The sequence below is a fragment of the Varanus komodoensis genome, unplaced genomic scaffold (genome assembly GCF_004798865.1).
Source record: "Varanus komodoensis strain SLA01 unplaced genomic scaffold, ASM479886v1 scaffold28, whole genome shotgun sequence".
Taxonomy (NCBI): domain Eukaryota; kingdom Metazoa; phylum Chordata; class Lepidosauria; order Squamata; family Varanidae; genus Varanus; species Varanus komodoensis.
In genome coordinates this window covers 7237300-7261509 of record NW_025335727.1, presented here as the reverse complement: position 1 = coordinate 7261509, position 24210 = coordinate 7237300, and the positions used below count along the sequence as shown (strand labels likewise).

General features: G+C 44.6%; 1 protein-coding gene across 1 annotated transcript in view; it reads right to left on the bottom strand.

The window, feature by feature from the left end:
* Positions 1-16116: 16116 nt before the first annotated feature.
* SPATA16 (spermatogenesis associated 16) overlaps positions 16117-24210 on the bottom strand; it is a 155626-nt gene continuing 147532 nt past the window's right edge. The window contains exon 10 of the mRNA XM_044434583.1: positions 16117-16239. Within this exon, the coding sequence (XP_044290518.1) occupies positions 16117-16239 (123 nt within the window). The remainder of the gene's footprint in view (positions 16240-24210) is intronic.

Genomic DNA, 24210 nt, shown 5'->3' with positions numbered 1-24210 from the left:
AGACTTTTCTCGTGGGCAGAGGTTACTGTGTGAAAAGGAAAGTGCTAGAGCTTCGCCCTACCTTGGCATATACCTTTTGGCTTCAAAAGCCCTCCTGCCTCCACCATGCCCTGGTTGTGTTTGGGCTGGCTCCAGGGTGCATCTCTTTGTGCTTGAGTTTGCAAACATCAAATTATATTAAGAAGCAGCTTCCCTATATTTTATTTTGTCTACTACAGTAAGAACGTTCAGAGCAAATCTATGGAAATTGAAACCGCCTCTTCTGGTTGCTGCTCCCATCTCTTTTGAAAGCAGCAAGTACAAAGCACTTGTGAACCCTTTGCAAGTGATAGGACACACTGAATGGTGTCACCTCCTTATACACTGATGCTTAAGAAGCTTCTCTTGATGGCTGTTTGGTGGGGGAGTGCTTATGAGCAGATGCTCTGTCCTAGTGGAAATGGGAAAAGGCCAAGTCTGTTGGGTTTCCAACCACACAGGCTTTAAATTTCCTTCTGTTTATGCTGCTTGAGCTGGCAGAGGTTGTGTTTGCATGTCATGTTGAGTCACCCTGTGAATAAGCTCTGCAGTGTGGGTTCTTTGTGCAACAGCCCACAGTGCATCAAACAGATCACTGGGTTCACCTTGACATCTTCCCCCTCTGTCCTCCAGATGCTAGTGTCTTTTGCTGCAGTACCTTTCCTTATGCCCACCACCGCTGCTGCAGTCGCTGTTCCTTTTTGTTCGGTCTTGTTTGGTCAATTGTCTTAACCCTTAACTGTTTCAACTACCAAAAGCAGAAGCAAGGTGGAGTATGTAGCAGGAGGAGACTGACTTGCACACAGTTGCATATCTGTCAGTCGAAGAGTTGTAAAGGGGGCGGGGAGCAGCAAAGAAGGTGTACCCAAAAGTGTGTGTGTGGGCGGGGGGAGCATATCTCAGCCTTGAGAATGTGATCTGCTGGCTTCTAAGTGCAGAAGTGACACTTCTCAGTATTACACAGCTTTTCAACACTTCATTACTCCAGCTACTCCACAAAGGGCAGGCTTCACCTTTTGCAGTTCCGTTTGTGCTTCCTGCTGCAGTCACTATGGCTCCTTAACAGTGCTACACCTTCCAATTCACCCTCCCAAAATATATGCAAATATAATGGCTGGGAAGTGAATGGGGAGGTAATTTAAGTACCCTGCCAGCAAACTGTAGTAATCCCTACATTAAGTACTCCAAAAAGGCATTGCAAAAACTGGGTGGCAGAGAGTTAATATCTTCCCTAACTGAAATAGTTGAAGAATTGGAACTGCTCAAACCCAGTGGCTCATATTGCCAAGGGTCAGGGCGATATTGCCCCCATTTTTAGATCACCTTCCTTTGCTGCTTCCTCCACCTTTACCGATGCTTTTCAGTTGACAGCTAAGACAATTGTGCATGAATTAACCTATGTGCAGTTTCACCATGTCAGACTGGTTCCTACTCAGCTGCTGAAACAGACGAGGAAATTGACTAGGCAAGGCTCTGCATAACAGCAGTGAGAAGATACCTGTGAGAGACCTCCCACCTGATCCCCCAAATGAGCACAGCTGCCAATTTTCTGGGGTGGAAAAAGTGGGTGAGAGCTGCTCCAAATTTCTGTTTGGGTAACAGCAGAGGAGCTTGTCACTGGGGGCAGCATGGGTATGATCACAAAGAGCAGCAGGATTTTTTACTGCTGTTAACCCACACATTAGATGCTTCCTACGACTGCAGGTGGCTCAGTGGTTTAAACTGCTGTGCTGCTGGGCTGGTAGATCGAAAGGTTGCCGGTTCGAATCTGCACAACGGGGTGAGTTCCTGTTGCTCCGTCCCAGCTCCTGCCAACCTTGCAGTTCAAAAGCATGCAAATGCAAGTAGATAAAACGGTACCACTTTGGTGGGCAGGTAACAGCATTCCGTGCACTTCGGTGTTTAGTCATGCCTGCCACATGACCACGGAGACTGTCTGTGGACAAACACTGGCTCCCTCGGCTAGGAAACGGGGATGAGCACCGCCCCTAGAGTCAGGCATGACTGGACGTAAGGTCAAGGGGAAACCTTTACCTTTACAACCCACAAGGAAATTTCTCCTGGACTCAGATGACAAGACAGCCCATTGTGGGTGGAACAACCACTGGAAAAAGCCATGGACTGTCCTTACCGATAACATTGTTGTCACAAACCGAAAACCAGCCACCTTAGGGGGGAACTGTCTGAGTTTAGACAACATGCCAGCTCTCCATGGTTATGCAATGCGATTGTCATGAAAACCAAATCAGGGGCTCTGACTCCCATGTCTGTGTGGGAGAATGCAAGAGATCTTGCAGCGGACTTATGGGGTTTGCCATATGCAAACCCCCAAAGGTGCATGTATTTTTCTCAAAACTCATTTGCAAGCATGGAAAGGTGACACAGCATCCCTTGCTGTTCCTCAGCTCTCAGTCAGATTAAAACAAGATAAAAATTGTCCTAGACAATGGGCCAACCAACCAGGAGGAAAATGGAAACACAGGTAGGGGTGATGGCATCATGTCCACCCGCGAAAAATCAAGCCCTGTAATCACCAGCTCTTACTTGAAATAGAGCATAACTACATTGCAGGAGCATATTAGTGTCATAAGCATTAAACTTTATATCAATAGGTGGACTGTAGCAGTAAACTTTCCTCCTGCTCTGAATTTTAGATTTAGCATGTAGATAATACCTCTAATTTCCCCAGCATGGCTGGGGAATGTTTAGAATTGTAGGACTTTTTTCAGTCTGACCCTGCACCTTACAAAAATAATCTAGTCATCCTCAGCCATCTTTGCCCCAACCTGGGTGGACTTGAGAAGGATAACTCCCCCTCTGATTTGTGCTTAGCCTCCATCACTGCTCCTGTTCAGCACAGAGCCAAGTCAGAGCTGCAGGAGAGAAATCTTAATTTTCAATTTTTTCTGGTGTACTCTAACTCATGGCAAGCAGCTGTGTACTTGTCTTGTCCTTTTTCCTCATCCGGAAACCATAGCATGCTCAGCATTAACCTAGTTATAGAGTCTCCTAGAGTGGAGTGGAATGGAATATAAATCGCCTGTCTTGGCATTTTCTGTTTCATGCACCTTTTCAAAATGATGGTGGCTGTTTGCCACTTGCTCGTGTTTGGAGTGGGGAGTGGTGGTGGGGTGGAGGTAGAAGTGGAGTGGGGAGATACTAACTACCTCTCAGCATTGGTGTACTTATAAATATTCAAACTCCCCTACTCGTAGCCTGAGGAGGAGTGATTTATTGGCATGTGGTATTGCAAGAGCCTACATGCTTTCTGCTACTCATGATGTTAAAGATAATATTTCAGTTACTTCTGCAGTGTCACAGCCTGGAGTGAATGTAACTATAAGCACAATTGATTTCTAAAAGTGTGCTGCTTCCTTCTTCTGCCCTTCTTTTTATCTTTTCTCTGCTGGAGAACTTGGTGCAGAAGGTAGAATGGCTAAAACATCAGGATCCTAAGAAAGGGTGTTCACACCTTCACGTCTGCTGAATGAGCAGATTCCTGGATCGGAAGTTTCTTTTAGATGAGTAAATGGTGCTAGCAAAGTTCTGTTGATCACAGTCTCCTCATTTTGCATTTTTACATCTGTGAACTTCACAGGCGGCTGCTCACTGGATTCAGGCAAGGTCTGAGTGCGGGTTGTGAGTGAACCATGGCCTGCTGTTTAAATATGGGTTATTGTGCTGTGTGAACCCAGTCAAGATAAAAGTCAAGGATGTTCACCTTGGGTCCTTTGAAGGAAGGAAGGTGAGATATCAATGTAATAATGGATGATTAAATGAATGAAGGAATGTGTCTCATGCTTGCCTTTAAAAGGAGTATTGGGCAGCCTTCCAACCGAGGAAGGAAGCCTTTGAAAGTATAGAGCAAATTACAAGAAAAGATGGATTTTGCCCTTGGTTTGTGGGTTTCCCGTCGCTATATTAAGGCATTTGAGGTGGGTTACCATTTGAAGTACTTCTGTTTTTTGAAAAAGCTACAGAAGGGGAAATATGGAAGCAGTAAGCAGACCTTCACATTTGATTGCTTCAGGAGCTGATGGCACATCTTCACCTGGCCTGTTTCTCCTCCGTTTTCTTCCAAATGTTATACTTGGTATCTTCATAAGTAGCAAAAAGTTGTCCCCTCTCTTTGATTACAGCAAAGCTAATGTTTTTATCACTGTACAAAGTGAACTGTCTGTAGACTTTTGGGCAGCTAATATGAAATTCTGCTTTAGAACTCTATTATCTCACTTAGAAAAGCTATCTTGGATTGAAAAAGAGGGCAAAGGTGTGTGTGGGGGGTGAATAATGGTGCCTCAATGACTCAACATGTTCCTCAATATAATATTTTTCTTGTGGCTCTCCTCAGCTGTATCCCCATGAAGGACAAAAAGGCCTTCAATTTTCATCTAAAGAATGGGATGGTTCAGCCACCGGGATTTGATGCCATTTTTCAGTTTAATTCATTCCCGAAGCTGGAATGATCCTAATAAGAATGGCGTATTTTAACATTACTTTTCTTTCTAGCTTTTTCTATTGTTAAATAAAGCATAGGAGTTCTTTGAGACGGTCGGCATCCACCATCTACACAGGACCTCTCAACGTGTTGGGAAGCCATATTAGGTGGAATACTTCACAGAAAATGGCTGGTGATATTCAAAGTATAACTCATATCCAGGGCTCATTAAACATGGACATTCTGCCGCGTGAAAGGCCATCCCAAGGCAAGACAGCCTGAGATTTAATTAGGATGACTTTGCTCTGAAAGAGGTGAGAAATCTCTAATTTCTTTTCTAAAAGAAAATGGCCTGTTCCTAATTTGTGGCCATGGTTTGAAAATAGATGTTAACGTTTGATGCCACCTTGTTTTTGGAATGTTTATGTAGGCATAATTGGTGCTGGGCCAAGGTTTCTGAGGGCACCTGGGCCAGATATCCTCCATGAGCCCTCTCCCGATTTGTCGCTACCACTGCCGTTGCTTCTCCTTCTTGATTTCTTGATGGACAGAGATTTAGGGAGCAAATTCACTGTGGCAGCTCCTCCTCTTTCTAGGTGGCAGGTGGACAAGCAGGATGTTGTGGTGAAGAAGAGGAGCAAGTCCATGGGGCAAGTCCTCCAGGTTAAAGGGCCTCTGTTGGGATGCAGGTTCTTGGCAGGTGCCCAACCATACCTACCCTTGACATCCGCCCTGGGCATAGTTTCTCCAGATATTTTCTCCCATAGTTTCTCCAAGATATTTGACTGCTACCTGACAGGAATATTGGGACATGAAGCAGTGCTCAAAAACTTTGTTGTGGTGTCTGGACCCAACTCTTGTCATAACAGAGGTTCTAGTTCTTTTAAGAGTCTGTTCCCTGTTCGTTTCTCCCTTCATTTATAAAGGGAAAATGTTATTGTTTAGTAACGTGCAGTTCCTTTATCACTGCCTGTCTTAGGTCCACAGGGCACAGTAACGTAGAGGGCACTGCACACAGAATCATGCAGTTTGAGGGGACCATGTCCCCATCAGGTGAGCAACTTGTGGCCTTTCATTCTTTGGCTCGCAGCCCCCATGATCCCTCACCATTGGCTTTTCTGGCTGGGGCTGGTGGGAGCTGTAGGCCAGAACATTTGGAAGGTCATTAGATGCTGACTCCTGACCTGATGCAGGAAACTCAAAGCCTTGCCAAGTGATGGCCATCCAACTTCTGCTTGATGGCCCCAGCTATGGAGAACCTCTCTTTCAGAGTGTGCAATAGTTGCTCACCATACCACACAGTTTGCTCAACATGGGCAGTTCCCACTAATCTGTACAGCAACTCCCTGTGTGAGAATGGCCTGCTTTACAGAAAAAGCCAAAGGCCTGGCACTAGATATTTACTGTTTGAGGTGAAGGACAAGCTTCACTCAACGCCCATTCATGGACAGAAGCTGCCTGGACTGCTGATTCAGCCTTACTTCAACACTGGCGACAGGACCTTAGAATGACCCTTTTGTATTCGCGTCATTTATTGGATGCCACAATGTCTCTCTGATAAGGCTTTGTCCAAGTTGGCTAACTTCTGGAAGTGTAATACTGCAAATGTATCTTGACCATATGATTTAGCAAGGCACAGTATTCACCTTGTCTGGCGGGGAAGGTATAAAACAGATAAACTTCGTACTGGAATACTCTCTAATATTTTGTGATGTACACAATCTCTTAAATGATCTGTTTCTTGGAAGTTAAAGCATAGTCAATATAAATAATTTTCCTGCACTCTTTGAATGGCTAAAAGATTTATATCACAGCACTGGGAAGGTAAATCCTCACCTCCTGTAATGCAAAGGAGAGAAGACCTAATGACATTTTCAGTATTAGAGCAGATGACATAGAAATGCCCCTTCTTGGGTGGGTGGATATCTATGTATTTGATCTGCCTTTGTTAAAGCATACATATCATTGATATATTTCAATTTATGCAGTTCTATGGATATGTATGTATATGAAATCATATACATAAACTAGATTTTGTCTAGTTTTGGTGAAATTTGCCGTAAAAATAAATTGAGGAAAGAAACACTGGCGACCAGTAGTCCCATTCCCCTGTATATCAGGCAGCTGGACGGGCTCCGCCGTACAGAACTCTTATCAGAGGGGAAGAGGCGGGGACACGGGGTGGAGGCTGCTCTCCAGCCCTTGCAGGCTGGGGCATCATCCTCCCCAGTGGCAGGCTGGGCCTGTGGATCAGACCAGGATCCTTTTAGTGCAGGATCCTTTTTCCAGCAGCAGCCAACAAACACTCTGGGTGTGCAGAATGAGGGCCTGGTAGGGATGGGACTCGTCTGCTGTGTGTCTCGATTCAGATGGACAAGGGCGCCCTGTAACGAAATGCTGCAGTGTGAACTGATGCTGTTTGCTCTGACGCACTTGGCTGGTCCTGCCTTCCTCCGTGGAACTCTTTTCCCTTCCCCTTCCCAGCCACTTTTCCATTCTCCATCTTTCAGTCCAGATTCTGTGATCAGCTTTGGTAAAGTTTCAGCAGTTTGCACCTGCCTTTTGGGATTTTTCTCCGGTAGATTTTTTTGTGTGGAGGTACATTCTGAAAACATTGGCATTTTTCCAAACCTGCTGATCGCTTTCTCTTAAATGCAGCTGTTTGGACTACATAAGCAATATACTTCTGAACATCAGCAATAAATGTAATTATACTGGGTCTTTGATGGGCTATAATTGAACCAGAATAGTGAAAGCTGTGGAGATGTTAATTTTCAATGCATCTATTTTTTTCCTTGCCTCTCTTGAAGCCATTTAAGCTCCTAGCTGTCACTACACCTTGGGACAGTGAATTCCATCAGCTGAATTGTGTGTTCTGTAAAGAAGATGGAAGCGAGGCCAGAAGGACTTTTTGTATAAAGCGTTCCTGCTCTGAACTACAGGCAATCAACTTCATTGGGTGACCCTGAGGTCTCTCAAGAGATGAGAAGGAAAGCTTCTGTATGGGGCAATTTTAAAGCACTGTCAATCCGGCAGATGTAACATGTTCAGCACTTTTAACTTATGGCAGGAATATTGCACAAGGGATGTTAATGGGCACCAGCTTAGACGGCTTTAAAAACAAGGAAATTCAAGAAAAGATTACTGTTGGTTATTAGTTGTGATGTCTGCATGCACCTACTAGCTTCAGAGGCAGAAGCCACTCAATTCCACCTCCTGGCACCACCTAAAGTAGAGAGCTATTTGTCTTCCCGTTTGGCATGTAAATTTCCTATGGACACCCAGCTGGCCACTTGTTGGCTACTGGTGTGATCCAGAAGGCTGCTCGGAGGTTCCTTTTGGTTTTTCATCCTGCAACTATCCTTGAATTATAAAAGGATTCTGTTCCACCACTGGTACTCCAGATCTTAAAATGCTTATTGGGTGTTTGCTTGAGTGTGTGTACCTGTTCCTGCTTTGTGGTCCAAGTGTTTCAAACTACAGTGGTGTGTGTGTGTGTGTGGGGGGACTTCAGAAGACCCAGTAAATATGACCACAGGTTCCAGTGCTATCACTCCTCTCAAAATCTGTGCACAACACAGAACTTCAGGGGAACATACTTTGAAATCACTAGGCTACAGCGCAATGGCAGTAGATCTGGGGAACCATGATGTGTCCAGGACACAACAACAACAACAACACAATGTTGGGTCATGCCCTGATAGTGAGAAAATAAGTGAATGGTGTATCTATTTCAGACATGCAATACACTTCTTGCTTTTTGTAGAAGGAAACAGCAATGTACAGGCACACCTTGGAAATACTGTGGATTAGCTTCCAGACCTTCGCAATAAAGCAAATATTGCAATAAAGCGAGGCACACTTTTTTTTTTTTTTGGTTTCCCAGTGCATAGAAAAGCTATGTTTACACTATACTATGGTCCCTTAAGAGTGCAATAGCATTATGTCTAAAAAAAAGTAATACTTTAATTTTAAACACTTTATTGCTAAAAATTGCTAACCATCATCTGAGCCTTCAGTGAGTCACAATCGTTTCGCTGGTGGAAAGTCTTGTTTTGATGTTGATGGCTGCTGACTGGTGGGGACTCAGCTTGGTGGTTACAGAAGGTTGGGGTGGCAGTGGCAATTTCTTAAAATAGAACAACAGTGAAGTTTGCTGCATCGATTGACTCTTTGTTTCATGAAAGATTTCTGTGTAGCACACAACGCTGCTTGATAGCATTTTAACTACATTAGAACTTCTTTCAGAATTGGAGTCAGTCCAAACCCCAACCCTAACCCTACTTTAGCAATTAAGTTTATATAATATTTGAAATCCTTTGTTGTTGTTTCAACAATCTTCACAGCATCTTCTCCAGGAGTAGATTCTGTCCCAAGAAGAACTTTCTTTGCTCATCCATAAGAAGCAATTCCCCATCCATTAAAGTTTTATCACAAGATTGCAGAAATTCAATCACTTCTTCAGGCTTCTAATTCTAGTTGTCTTGCCATTTCCACCACATCTGCAATTGGTTCCTCCTCTGAAGTCGAGTCTCTCAAAATCGTCCATTAGGGTTGGAATCAACTGCTTCCAAATTCCTGTTAATGCTGATATTTTTAACTCCTCCCATGAATCACGAATGTTCTTAATGGCATCTAGAATGGCGAATCTTTTCCAGAAGGTTTTCAATTTACTTTGCCCAGATCCATCAGAGGAATCACTATCTGTGGCAGCTGTAGCCTTACAAAATGTATTTCTTAAATAATAAGACTTGAAAATCAAAATTACTCCTTCAGCCATGGGCTATAGGATGGATGTTGTGTTAGCAGGCATGAGAACAACAGCAATCTTGTTGTACTATAGATCATGTTCACCATCCTTGAGGTGGTTTGTTGTGCCTCAAAACAATTATAATAGTGGCATCAAGGATCACTGATTACAGATCAACGTAACAAATATTGGAAGCTCAGGTGACAGCGGTAGTGAGGAACGCCTTCCTTCAGCTTTGGCTGATTAATCAGCTGCGCCCCTACCTGGAGTACGACTGCCTGGCGACGGTGACACACGCGCTGGTGACTTCCCGCCTAGACTTCTGCAACGCGCTTTACGTGGGGCTTCCCCTGAAGACAGTCCGAACACTTCAATTGATGCAAAATAGAGCTGCCAGGTTGCTGACGGGGACAGGGCGTTATGCTCACATGACTCCAGTCCTCCATCAGCTTCACTGGCTTCCCATTGAAGCCCGGGCCCAATTCAAGGTGTTGATTATGACCTACAAAGCCCTAAACGGCTTGGGTCCTGGCTACCTGAACGAGCGCTTACGTCCGTATATGCCCGACCGCCCTTTGAGATCTGCGGGAGAGTCCCTTCTCCGGGAACCCTCCATGAAAGAAATTAGGAGAGTAAGTACCCGGAGGAGGGCTTTCTCTGCGGTGGCGCCCAACCTATGGAATTCACTCCCCAAAGAGGTCCGCCTGGCACTGTCGTTACTGGTTTTTCGGCACCAGGTAAAGACCTTTTTATTTAAACATCATTTCAATTGTTAAAACATATGATCTGGCCTGGGCAACTTCTTCTTCCTTCTCTTTCTCCTCCTATATTTTTATTTTATACTGATAATTTTAATTTTGTATTTGTAAATCAATGTATTTTTTGTATTTTTATATTTAATGGTAATTTATTATGTACTATTGTATTTCAATGTATTTTATCATGTTGTAAGCCGCCCCGAGGTTTCGGCAAGGGGCGGCATAGAAATGTTATAATAATAATAATAATAATAATAATAATAATAATAATATGATCATAAAGGAAAAGTTTAAAATATTGTGAGAATTACCAAAATGTGACACACAGAGATGAGGTGAGTCGATGCTGTTGGAAAAAAGGTGCCAATAGACTTGTTCAATGAAGGGTTGCTACAAACTTCAATTTGCAAACAATGCAATATCTGTTAAGTGCAACATCAGGTATGTCTGTAATGGTTTTAATGGGGATGAACATGTCATCAATGAAGAAATCTGGAATGGAGGAGATTCACTGTATATGGTCATGTAATAATATGGTCATGATGGGAACACCATGAACTTCAGGATAGGGTCTGGTGTCAGAATGCCTCTGAAGGCGTCGGTGCACAGGAAAGCGCACTGTGGGGTGGCTAACTGAATTAGGAAATGGATCCCAAACGGTGCTGGCTTGGTATTGAAATGCAGGACTTGCTCTGTAGGTCAGGAGGCTGACTCTGTATCAGGTTGGTAATGATTTTCAGTCCTTGCCAGTTGCTGGCTTACCGTTGAGATTGGCCAGACGGAAAAAGTGATCACTGTCTAGGACTGCAAGTGTTGAGACTAATGCAGGAAACACGCCAGTAGATCAATCAATGAAAACCGGTTATCACAGTGATGAATAAAAGGGAAAACCAATATCACTGCATCAGCAGACAAGTCATGGAAGGAATGAACCTGGTCAGTAGAGCAGGTTCCAAACTTGTAATTTAGCAGTTTGAGATTAAGGTTGAGCTACATTTTTGAGAGAGATACAGTTCCTCTAAACTCTCACTTTACCAGCCATCTCCAATAGTACCCCAGAAATCTAGAGAAAGAGGGTTGCATTTGCAACCTGTTGAAAGTTAACTACAACAATCTTAAATTCCATTAATTTCAATGGGACTCAAGTATGGCAGGCTTTCTCTTCCTCGAGGCACTATAGAGAGTTTATCTTTTGTCTCCTCACCAGTGTAAAGAGCATGCTTGTTATTTCAGGCTCCAGCCAGGTAGACCCTAAGAGTGGGATGCTTAGAGTAGGCACTAAATAATTGAAGGCTATTTAATCTGGAAGGCGCAATTTCATTGCTGAATATAGAACAAAGTCACCTGCTGCTTCCAGCAATTCCTATTCTTTCTGTTGAAAGTAAGCCAGTGTGTTTCATTTGTGCAAAAACAAAGCCATCCCTACCAGGTTTATTCCAGTATATTAATGTTTCTTCCACCACATGTGTGTATGTGTGTGTATAGCCATAGAATTGAAACCCTTGGCTATTTCCCCCCGAGGTATCTTCCATATCCCCTGACAACAGCAAGCTTGGTGGGAGCGATAACATATCCATGTTTCCAGTGACTCCTCCTAGTTAATAAGCACTTACACCCTGTTTGGAGAAAAGCCTTATTACTTTCTCTGAGCATGGTTCCCCCAGCTGTTTCTCTTCCGTTTGCAGCTGTACATCCAGAAAACTTCTGCCACCTGCCAGTTAATTCAATATATTCCTCATTCTTCACTTCTGATGCCATGCTATGTTTCTCAGTCCAGGCTAGAAGAATAATTTAAATATAAGTACATTGGGAAAAAACCTATCAGAATTTCTTGTGCAACGGTGCCCAGAACTTTAGCATGTAAGTCATGTAACATTAGGACAAGTCCTCAAATTTCCACTTCCTTAACATTAGGAGAACGATATTAAAGGGAGTTAGCACAGTGCAGAGCAGCCTTCCCTAACCTTGTGCCTTCCAGAAACCACAACAACCAGAATTCCTACTCAATGGCCCTGCTGGATGGGAATTCTGGAAGCTGCAGTCCAAATGCCTCTGAAGGCCACCAGGTTGGGGACGGCTGGTATAGAGGTTAGGGTGTTGGACTGAGATTTGGGTGACCTCCGTTCCAAGTCCCACTTAGCTGGAAAGCTCACCGGGTGACACTGGGTGGTCATGGACCATCAGCCTTACCACCTCACGGAGCCATGGTGAGGATGAAGTGGAGAGGAGAAGCTGGCTCTTGTATGCTACCTTGGACCACTTGGAAGAAATGCATGAAGCAAACCAATCGGGGCAATGCTGTGGGGATGTGTGGGACCCTCCAAGTTCAGAGGACTGCGAGCATCCTATGGAGGGTGGAAGGAGCATGGATGCTACCTTTTGCTCTGCAAAACACCCCGTCGTTGTTGTGCATCCCAATGCAGTGTTTCAGAGAGGAAGGGAAAGGGGCTGAGCACCACCAGGACACATTGCATCTGGGCTCCACTGGCCTTCTCCTTCCACATTCCCCCAGATCAGCTGCAAAACTCCTTCTGCAAGGCACACCCTTATGAGCTCTGATCCCCTGCTATGAGGCCAGAACAATTTTCTGACCTTGAAATTGGGAATCTGAAAATTCCTATGGCCATCTAGAAGCTGCCCATAAGTTGTAGGATTGTGTTGCCCATGGAACCTCCCCTCTTACATCCTTCTCCTGCTGCTGATCTGTCCTTCATGAGGCAGGACAGGATTTCCTGAGAATAACACGTTTGTGGCTTCTCAGAGCAGAACATGCGACAACGGGCTTGGAATACCTCCCATGACTGAGGCTGCCTGGGAGAGTGCCATTCACTGTTAACCTTTTTAATATTCTGCAAGCTAATTGTCTGTCCAGACCTCCCTTTCCCCCTCCCAGGTTAATGAGCTGGTTAAGAAGGGAGGAGAGGAAAAACTTCCTGATAGCATTGCCAGGAAAATGGAAAAGGTCAGGAAAATACATTCTATTATTATCTCTTGCAGGCTGTAGAAAAGCGTCCCAGATTTGGTGTCGCCTCATGATGGATTGTAACAAGAGAAGAGCTCACTGTTAAATCTGGTCTTTGTGACAATAATTATTGTTTAAAAAATGGGAAGTCTGGAGGAATATAACCTACCTTTTCCTAGCTGGTTTTCAGATGAAAAGAATACAGAAGGCCACAACTCTGAGACAATCACCAGATGCTATTCTTGAAAACAGCAAGTGTGGGTCTGTGTATTTCTGAATTCCTCTTTTGATGGTAATTACTGCATAGTGATAGTTTATCCTCCGGGGTTCCTTTTGCTTCTCTGCCCTGTGCTGTCTCCCCTAAGCAAATCATTTAACTTCTCAGTGGGTGACCACCTTCCCACCCTAGCCTTTCTTCAATTTAATCTTGCCACATGCTTGGCTTCTTCAGTGCTTGAGATGGAGTGGGCCAGGCTTTTTCCAAAGGGTTTTTCCCCCTTCTTCTGATAGAAAATGTACTTTTATCAGAAAAACCAAAAGTTTCAGGAAGATGGCCGACTAGTCATGATGGTTAAATACTACCTCTGCGACCAGAGCTGGCCCCTTAAGCTGCATGGGAGGGTGTGGGGGGGCTGTTCCCATGGACAGCTGATCACTCACTGTGTGAACAGAGTGCTGCATGGCTCAGCGTGGCTCTTTCTGTGTTGTGAGATTTCACAGATTTTTATCTGGAAGAGGAGGAATCCTTTAATTTTCCCCTTCCAAATAAGGCTTGGTTTTACAGTGTCTGTATGGGCGTGTAGAAAGTGGTCCATGCAATTTAGGACCCACGGAGCCTATGCCCAGCTACGAGATGGGTTGATTCCATGCAGGACACCACAGCCTTGAGATTTCAATAACTGAACGGGGCTGTCAAGGACAGGACAAATTTGAGGGCTTTCATTCATAGGGTTGCCATAAGTTGGAGTTGGTCCTGTGCCGTTTTTCCCAAAGGGCACTCATATTTTGAGGCATTGTCTTTTTAAAGGACTGCCCTGTCCAAATCCAGGACCATAAGAAGCCGAGAGCAGGAGCTCTGGAGCTACTCATCCGACATACCTGGACAGGAGATGGTAGCATAAAAGAAGCGCTCACAAAGTAACCTTAATGATGCACCTGCATTCCTGAAGAAGGGATGCTTGTCACAGTGCCATGCAATTCCATCAGAATCCACAACATCAGCACCTTTGCATTTGCCACAATACTTTGCAGCTCCATCTAGTTGACTTCAGTAGCTTAAGGTAGCTTGGATTATGCAGAAAACATTTGATCAATTTTTGATTCCATTACACAATTTCTTTCAGTTGCGTAAAGCAAGCTGTTATCATGCTGGTGGGCTTCTGTGTTTTGCATGCATTTTGATTTAAAAGCTTATGAAAATCTTACTGGGCTTTAGGAGACAATATATTACGGGCGTGCATGGCAAGAACACCACAGGCGTCCAAAGGGGAAACAAGCTGTGCTAGACAGAGCTCGTTCTGGCTGAACTTTGAGGCAAACCATTTAATGCTGCTATGCAAACAGTGTAATGGATCCAGGGCTCACAGGGTGGAAATGCTGGGACATTTTATTAGCAGGGACGATGCCCTGATCTGCCTCTCCATCGAGCTTCTCTGTCCCTCTGAATGATATTGAAATAACTGAGCAGGGGAGCAGGATGGATTTGCTCAGCCGCGATATGTTATTGTGTGTCATCCTTGTGGTAATGCAAAATATTTTGTGGTGACCCAGTGTTTGAATGGGAAATGAAAGCCATTGGCTCTATGGAAGGCCAGAGATGAAAACTGCTGGAATGGATCAATGCAGCCACTTGCAGCATCAAGGGGGAGCCTGCACTTCAGGCACTGCTATTCCCTGCTTACAGGAAATAGTCCAGAGACATATGATGGCACTGCCCCTCAGGTGGTCTGTGCCTGAGTAGGAGACTGCCTTCAGACCCAATCTATCTAACCCTGAGTTGCCACCTCTCCGGGCAAAGCCCTCCCAAGGCTGATTGCAAACTGTAAGCAGAACATTGCTACTTACGTAGCGGGAGACAGAGGCAGAAATTAAATGGTGGAGCAACTGCTAAATGACCTGCAGACGGAGTGGGATATGTTGTTGTTGTTGTTGAGAAGATGCATTTCCCATCAGCAATGGGAAGGAAAGGGGGAGCCTGGGGCTGGGCGATGGTATCATTCTGAAGTCTTGGAGCTGTGTGCCCTCCAGCTCCACTACATGGGTGAGTGGGTGGGGGCAAGGAGGTGGGATGGGACAAAGGGAACTGCCTTGCCTTCTGCTGCAATCGGGTGATTTAAGGTGTGTGGCCAGTCATGCAGTGAAATCACAGGCTCAAAGGGCCAGGACATCTTGAAAGCAGGTCATCTGGCATCATCTCCAGAGCTCCCTGTTCCTCTAAGCTTAGCTGCAATCAGTACCTGTGGAGGTGGGAGGGAACAGATTTTCCTGGTGACATTATGTTGCTTTGAGTGATCTCTGTTGCAGTCCAAGGGCTTCTGGGGTGGCTTGGCCTTGAATCTGCAATTAAGGCCCAGTCACTTTCCAAAAGACTGACTTGGAGAGGAATACTGTCAGAGCTCATGTTCTGACCTGGACCAACAGAGCTGCCTGCATCTCAGAGTGTCCTTGGGGGCTGCCATGATGAGCAGCTGCACCACTGATGGGAAGACAGCTATGGTCAAAAGCTTGCAGGCACTCCACATCCTCCTGTTCATGACTTGCATGCCGATGTGATTTCTATAGAAGAGAAGCCTTCTTTGCACCATTCTGGATGAAAAGGTTGCACACTTCAGTGGGCATCTTTTCCCAGAAAAGACCCACAGATATGAATGAAATGATTCATGTAAGAATCCACCAATTGGATTGTGCCTAAAAATAGGGGCAAGTTGCAGCAATCCATATTCCTGACCAGGTTTGAATATACAAGACCATTTGGCATTAAGAATCCAGTCAAGCATCCCATAAACGTTTATTCCTGTCAGAGGAAACTAATGAAGTGCAGAAGCTTGTTGCTAAAGATGAGCTGTATGGAGGGGACACCTCATTAATTTGAAGGCCAGCCTTTGTTGTCCCAGCTGTCAAATGCCCGCTATATTAATGTCCTCTGTTGCTATCTCTGGTGCAGGATGGGAGCCTCTTCCCCTCAGTAGGCCTAGCATGGCTGTTCACTTTGAAGTCGCTTCATCTTCATTTTCTGCCTCCTTGCTGTTCTGAGTTTTTTGGTCTTTAAGAAACTATCTTCTATCTGGTATAAGAAGTCTTCTATTATCCCAACCTGCATCCAAACACAAAAGCACGTGTGCTGTCAAACAACGAGGCATCCACAGATGCTCAGGTGCTCTTTTTTTTTGGATGGCTTCCCCTTCAGAATCATTTTATGATTTTCAAAACTTTTAAATTGATTGCATTGCAAACCTCAATAAAACAAAACCTTTAAAGAGGAGAAGAAATTACAAATATAACTACATCCATTCCAACACATCTGTTTCCATTGATATTTGTTCGGAAGCTGTGCTTGTCAGCCTTGTCATCGCCAACCACTGGGCAGCAGATTTGTTGTTTTTATTTTGTCTTTGGTTTTTTTGTGGTTCCTATGTATATTTTTAAATTCGTAACCTGCCCAGAGAAGTCAGTGGGATATGGTGCAATATAAAAGTATAACAACAACAACACGTGTTGTTGGGAGTGTGCAAGATGGCTGCTTTCGGCATTTGTTTCATGGGCTGCTGGCTGGATTTTGGAGGAATCAGAATCAGAATGTGAAGCAGAACGGGGTGGTGGTGGGAATCGGGGCAAATCTGAGACACTGAGATGAGGAAGCAGGGAGGTTTATCTCAAGGCCAGGCTTCCTGGATGGGTAGGCAGTCTCTGGGAACAGCCAAGATGTGCGGATGGCAGGGGGGGACTTGGAGCAGGGGAGTTTCTCAGACACAGATGAAGCGGCCCCAGCTCTTGACCCCATGGTGTGTCACCAGCCGAGAAGGGCTGCCCAATTAGATCACTCAGGAAGAAGGAGTGCTCACTTTCAGAAGTCCCCTCCTGGTGGGCTGGGCAGCAGGCACGCTCATAAAGCAGAGTTCTTGCAGGTGAATACTGGATTGGGTGCTCTGTGCATACTCAGAGATTTATTCTGAGTGTTTTGTGCTTTTTGGTCAATGAAATGCTTTGCAAAGAGAGCAACCTGTGGCTTTTGGAGGGACCCCGGCTCATGATTCATATGAAGTGTAGATACACACACAAAAGTATGACTTCCTAAGACATTATACATAAATATCAACAAAACACAGCCCCAATGTGCATATATGTGTCTATTCACAACTGGCATCTATGTACCACCTGTTCAAATACTGAAAGTGTCATTAGGTCATGTCTGTTGCATTATAGGAAGAGAGCATTTAACCCTCCAAATTTGTAATAACTGTCAAAGGGCACAGAGAATCCATTTACGCTGACCATGCGCTAACTTCCAGGAAGCATGGAGAAACAAAGTGATCTGGTTCAACATCTATCCGTGTCATAACTATGGATATAACTCTTCCTCAAAACAGATAACTTTTGGACATTGCCAAAGCATATGATTAAATGGAGCGTGAGTAATGTTAGAGCACCAGCATGCAGCTGGCTCCAACGAAGCTGAGTTCCCTGTTCCTGCTTAAGAGCTCGTACATCATGTTACTTTACTGACACAAAGTGTTTATAAATACGGATCAAAGGTCAGTATATATGATCAGCCTCAATGAGTCTTCCAGCAGCAAAGGAGAATTCAAAGCTGTAAAAGCAGCAGGGCCAAACTAGATTCTAACGTTGCAATTGCTAGCATTGACACTCAGTTGTAGCAGGAAAATTGTATTTGGCACACAAAGCCAAAAATGACAAAAACTCATCATCGGCACCCACTCATTGATCCAAGCAAAAAATCAGCTCCTTTGTTTGAGTCTGTCACAAAAACATTTTCTTACCCGTTTTTAAAATCTTGCTTTCCCCATTGAGTCCATTTAGCATGAGAAAATGTATCGGGGTGTAATCGATGTGATGTTATACACTGCACAACTCGGGCTGAGACTGTGTCTGTGTGCGCTCATACATGCATGCATATGCAACCCTCTTCCTCCTCCATAAGGCATCTGTTATTTTCCTGATGTGATTATAGTGCCTTCTTTCAGCTTGTGCATACTGCCATTGGGAATTTATCAAAACGCTGTCTTTAACTGGCATTGAAAAACAGCCACTTTGAGAAGGAAGGCATGCTGGAAAAATTAATCTCGAGCAAGTTTTCCTGATAAGGGGCGCTGGAGCTTCTGGCGCTTGCAAGCTGAAAGGCAGCGTAGGGAGAAAAATGTACATTCCATACTGCTATGGCAAGGACCATTTTTCTATGAAATCAAAATGAAGTTCTGAATAAATACATTTTCCTGAGAAATATCATTTACCAGAGGGGTTCAGTGAAAGAATAAGGATGCCAAAAAATAATTCTTACAGATGCCATCCATCTTCTTCAAGAACAAATCAATAATTATTTTAATAAGTGGCATATTGAAATGCCTCTCCCCCCTCTTCCCCGCATATATCATGAAGAGCTCTAAAACAATTTCAGAGAGTGTCTTTACATGTACAGATGAGAAAGGCAACCAGGTGTTATGAATGACACACACACACATACACACGCTCTCTCTTTCTTACATAGCTGCATAGAGTCATCACTCATTTTTATTCATGAGCATCAACATTCTCAGAAATGCAAATAGCCTGATAAAGTGAAAACAAGATAGCTGGAAGTTTGCAATTAATTATACACCAAACCACCTCCTTGCCTCACTTCTGAGATACGGGTATAAAAACCAGTGCTCATACTGGATTGCAAACTGCTTGGTCCCTTTTCTAAAATAAATAAATGCTTCCCTCCAAACACACACACGGACCCGGACATGGACACAGACCTTAGATAAGTACGTCACTTTGACCTTGGTCTGTGAGTGTATGTGTAGTCACAGTGGACCGGGAGACTATGCTTCAGTCTCCCTCCAGATCGCCTGCTATTGCAGGTATCTTATGGCAGTGGTCACACGTTTAGGGCTGCTTCTCCAAAAATGACCTTGACCTTAAAAGTAGCAAGGAATGGGAGGCTCCTTCATCAAGCTACTAGCTTGGCTTAAACTTACACTTTCTACAGGCAGGAAATACCTCATGTATAATGTGGTCCTAATGTGGTGCTCTTAAAATAGAGCAGCCAGGTTGCTGACGGGGACTGGGCATTATTCTCATATAACCTCAGTCCTCTACCAGCTTCACTGACTTCCCATCGAAGTCCGGGCTCAATTCAAGGTGTTGGTAATCACCTATAAAGCCCTTAACAGCTTGGGACCTGGATACCTAAAGGAACACCTGCTTCCATATTTGCCCTCCCACCCCTTGAGATTGGCAGCAGAGGCCCTCCTCCGGGAGCCCTCTGTGAGAGACATCAGGAGGCAAAGTACCCGGAGGAGGGCTTTCTCTGCGGTGGTGCCCCATCTGTGGAATGCGCTCCCCAGAGAGGTCCAGTTGGTGCCATCGTTATTTGTTTTTCAGTGCCAGGCTAAGACCTTTTTATTCAAACAATATTTTAACAACGTATAATATTTATAGGTTTTAATTGTGCAGCCAGGGTGTTTCCAGGTTTTAACTGTATTTGTATTATATTTATTTATTTGTGTGAGCCGTCCCGAGGCTATATAGCAAGGGGATGGCATACAAAACCTCTAAATAAAATAAATAAATAAATAAACAAATAAACAGGTCCCTTTAACATGGCTAAGATGGAGTCATTTAACATGGCCTAAATGTCTCTCTTCTGGCCAGAATTGCCTGCAGCTCTGGTTGTTCTGTGGCCATCATGTGGCGTTAAAAGTCATATGGTACCTGAAGAACCAGTGCCTGCAACATGCAGCAGCCTGTTCAGTTTAGAGCTTCAGCTTCTGGATCCAAGTGCCCCTCCTTCAGTAATAGTGCCTAGGAGGGTGGCAACCAGAAACTGGGCCAGCTCTCATGGTGGCATCCATGGTGTTTTTAACTCTCTCCATCCCTTTTCCACTCGTGCCAGGCAGCAATATTGCCCAGGCAGCAATTTGCAGACTGAAGCCATTTCATCATGCTGCTTCATGCGACGGCCAGCCCTACTCTGTTCTGCCTAGTCACTTGCTCTCTGATTTTTGTTGCATAATAAGAACATGGTAGCTCAGGACCACATTATACATGAGGTATTCCCTACCTGTAGAAAGTGTAATGTGTGTGAACAATTGCTCAGCATTGTGTTGTCGTTGCACAGCTCAATTTGTTCAACTTGCTCACAGGGAAGTGACTGGATTGCAGAACAACCTGAGTTGCACACAAGCAGAATAGAGTACCAGGGTGTGGTCTCTGACTCTTAGCAATACACATCAGGTTCCAGGCAAATTAGTTTTTTCTTTCTGTATTATTGTTCAACATGAGACTTCAGAAGAATTGCCTTCTGCTGTGGTGCATGAAGGATGGGAGGAACTCTTGACTACATAACTGGTTTCTACTGGTTTCCACATCTGATGATGCTTCTGTCATAGTATGGAAGCTAATCAATCCATAGAATTGAACTATATGAAGCCAGCCTGTGGAAGTATGGAGATATCACATGAACAGAATGGGGAGAAATACACATGCACACGCATGCACAATTCCCTTTATCTTTCAACAAGACACAAGGTGGAAAAATGCTACAAAAACGTCTGTTAGGCAATTATAGTGCTGATTGGTGGCTGCCTGCCTGCATGTCTGATTTTGAAAAGTGAACTTAGGATGTAGGGCACAGAAGAGACGGACTGGCCTTTCCCTCTTTCTGCCTTTTTAAAGATGCTGGTCTATTTGCCTTTGAAAAGAAGGAAAGTTGTGACGACGCATCTCCTTGGGAAATGCCAACATTTTAAAAAAAAAGAATTATTGCTGTGTGGAAAAAAGTTTAAAGTGCAAGACCTGAATGTCAGGTTGAAGAGCTGCGGTTGGCAGGTGGCAACTGAGGGGATATCAAAGAGCAGGTCTTCATTGAAGCTGCCAGTGCTTGCTGTCACAGGAACTGGGTTGTGTCCAGTGAAAGCGTTTCTGCCTTAAACTAGAAGGGACTGCCCAGAGAGGAGCAGAATTAGCTTTTTAGTGATTGTGTTCTGTTCTGTCTCCTGCAGCAACGTCTGGTACACTTGGCAAGGACATGGGAAGGGGCCTTCTTGAGGATGGCACCTAGGATCCTTTCTTAGAATGCTCATTTAGCTCCTTCCCTCCCTGCCCCCAGGAAGAGCATTAAAACTATGCTTTCACTGCTGGTCCAGGAAGACCCCGGGTGGGCCCAGCAGGTGGTGTCTCTTGCCAAAGTGGTTCCCCCTTGAAAGATCCTGAAGGCCACTGATCTAGGCATTGTTGTGAATCCAGACCAGCAGTGGCTTTTCGAGAGAAGGGTGCTCGCATCACCTCTTGCCTTCCCCCTTTAACTGGAGTTGTCTGGGCTGGTCCTTGGATTCCCTGTGTTGCAATGCACACGTTCACCCATAAGCTATAGTCCTTTCCCTCACAATCAATTCCTTAAGTGCTAAAGCAGCTTTCCCTAGCTGAGTGCCATTCAGATGCTTTGGACATCCACCTGCACTAGACACGATGGACAATAGTGAGGAATGCAGACATATGGGGGCACCAGGCTGGGGAAGCATGTTTTGAAGATCTATTTCCAGAAAAGGCTTGGCCAAGAAGCAGAGAGAGCTGGTGGCTGGTGACTGTGAGGACCGTCTAAGCAGACCAGTGATTAGATCTATGATTGCCTTATTGCTGCTGCTTCTATTACGTCATGTAGGGAGCTTTCCTGTGGGGATGCTGATAGCCTTCTAAACTTGGAGAATTACCAGCCATCCTTCGCAGTGCAGGAGGAGTGTGGAGGCTAACCTGACCTTCACATTCCTTCCCTTCCTCCAGACAGCTGATTTCTGCATCCTCACAATGGCATTGCAGAAGGAGAATGAGAGAGGCTGAGGCATCTTGCTGGCACTAGTCCTCTTCTCTCCATGGCTCCTGGAGCATCTACTACGCTTCTTCTCCGAGGTTCCTGTGAGGCCATGGAGAAGCAGCCAGAGCTGTTTCTCTGCATGGTAGCTCTGAGTGGGATGAAGATGCAGAGCTGAGTGTGGATTCCCAGCATGGGGCTGGAGCAGCTGTCCAAAGCCAAGGCTGCCTCGGGACCACAGAATTGCTCTGTTGCTGGTGCTTTCCATTTCATCATGATGGATGTTGCTTGGGCAAGAAGCAGAGTGCACAGGATGTGGTAGAAGTACATGTAAATACATTTTGCTATTTTATTTTGAGGAGGCAACTTGGGTGCTGCTTCACCACTGGTCTTCCCTCGGCAATTGCAGCCTGAGCTGGTGTGTTAAGTGTTGAAGAAGAAGATGAGGATGGAGATAAAACTACATGGATCAATTGAAGCATAGCCTGAATGATGTGAGAAGCTGAAGGAAATGGTTAGGAACAGCTCGAGGAAGAGTTGGCATGATGCAGCCTTCTCCAGCCTGGTGAAATCCCAATACATTGGACCACATCTACCATTGTTGGAAGTAGCAGTTTAACACACCTGGGGGTGCCAGTTTGGGATGATTGAGTTAAGGTGCAGTATTTTGCATATGCTGGGGAGTGTGGGACCATTTCTTCTCTAAACATGCAAGAGTTCGCTCCTTCAGAGTGTTAGACCAGGATCGGGGGACCCAAATTCACATGTCCACTCAGCCATGAAGCTCACAGTCATTGTGTGACAGCCTAATCCACCACAGAGGGTCACTGCAAGAATCGAATGGAGCAGGAAGAAACTCACATGCGATTAGTGAGGGAGGAGCAAATTTTAAAGGTAACAAAACCCTGTTTCCTATGGCAAGTTTCTCTTTGGGAACCCATGACAGATATCAGAGTTGTGTGAGAGAGTAAATTTGCTTATACCATCTCCTATGCAGCTTGACGAAGTTCATCTGCTTAAACGGTGGGTGCAAGATGACCAAATGAATAGTCCCAGCTCACTGATTGGCAGCTAGAACTGAATGCCTGCCTTGGGTTTCTGTCAACTCAGGCGAGCAGAGGGTTCCTTCTGGAAGAGACCTCAGGTGCTTTTTGGCAAGCGAGGACTACCTTGTGTGGTGAGGGCGTCCCCTTCCTGCGAAACAGCTGTTGGGTGCCAGGTTCTAAGTGCTCTGGCAGCTTCAACAAGACATAAAAATTGAGTTTTTTATGGCATGAAATATGTAAACAGATAATAGGCTTGGTGCAGTTTCTTCCTTGTGCTATTTAATTTGATATTAAATCCAATTCTTTTTACGTTGTCAATAAATTCTCCTTGGTGCTTTAGATTTTAGCGCTGACAGCTCATAACTGCACTGCAGACATTGTCAGTTTTAGAAGCCAGAGGTTGATCTTGAGGGCTTGTGGAAAGTGCTCAGTGCCAGGAAAGGGAGAGGAAAGCAGTTTGTGGCATAAATAAATTGCTCAGACATTACAAACCTGCCACAAAGATCAGCAGGGAAAGTCTAAAAGATGAAGCAGCCGTCTTCAGAATTACATTGCAATGTTTCTGCTGTTTGAAACAATTCTAACTTCAGCGGTAGGTGCAAAAAGTGTGAAGGTAGTCTACATTTGTTGCATGCTTATATGATTTCACTTGAGTGTCATAAGGACTGGAAACTTAGGATGCTATCATGAATTCCTTTCATTTTTATAGCTGAGTTTATTCTGACTTCAACACTGCATAGGAATCTGTAGCAACAACTCAGAAAAACCTCTTCGGAGTAAACAAGATACCCAGTGGAGAACAAAAACTGAAGAACAAAATTAATTACTAATACTGAAAAAGGGGGTATAATCTGCCTCTGACTGATTTTCAGTGGACACCAAAGCCTATTTTATTTTAAAAGGCAATTTTTTAATTAGGGCATTGAAATGATATGTTTTCGCTTGCTGTTCCTGATGAATTTTATTATACCCTTTAATTGCTGCTATAGATTTCCTGCGGTTGTTTTTAGAATTGTGGTGTGGCTTGTTTTTGTTGTTCTATGTTTTTTTATTCTCCAGGCTGCCCTGAGTACGCCTGTGGCACTAAAAAGCAGAATATAAAATGAGTGGAGAAACAACACGCTGCCGGAAAGCTTCACTCGTTTGCTTGTTGCAGCTTTTATCCAGTTTGCACATGTGCTCTGTTTTCTGACCTCTCTCCTCCGATTCC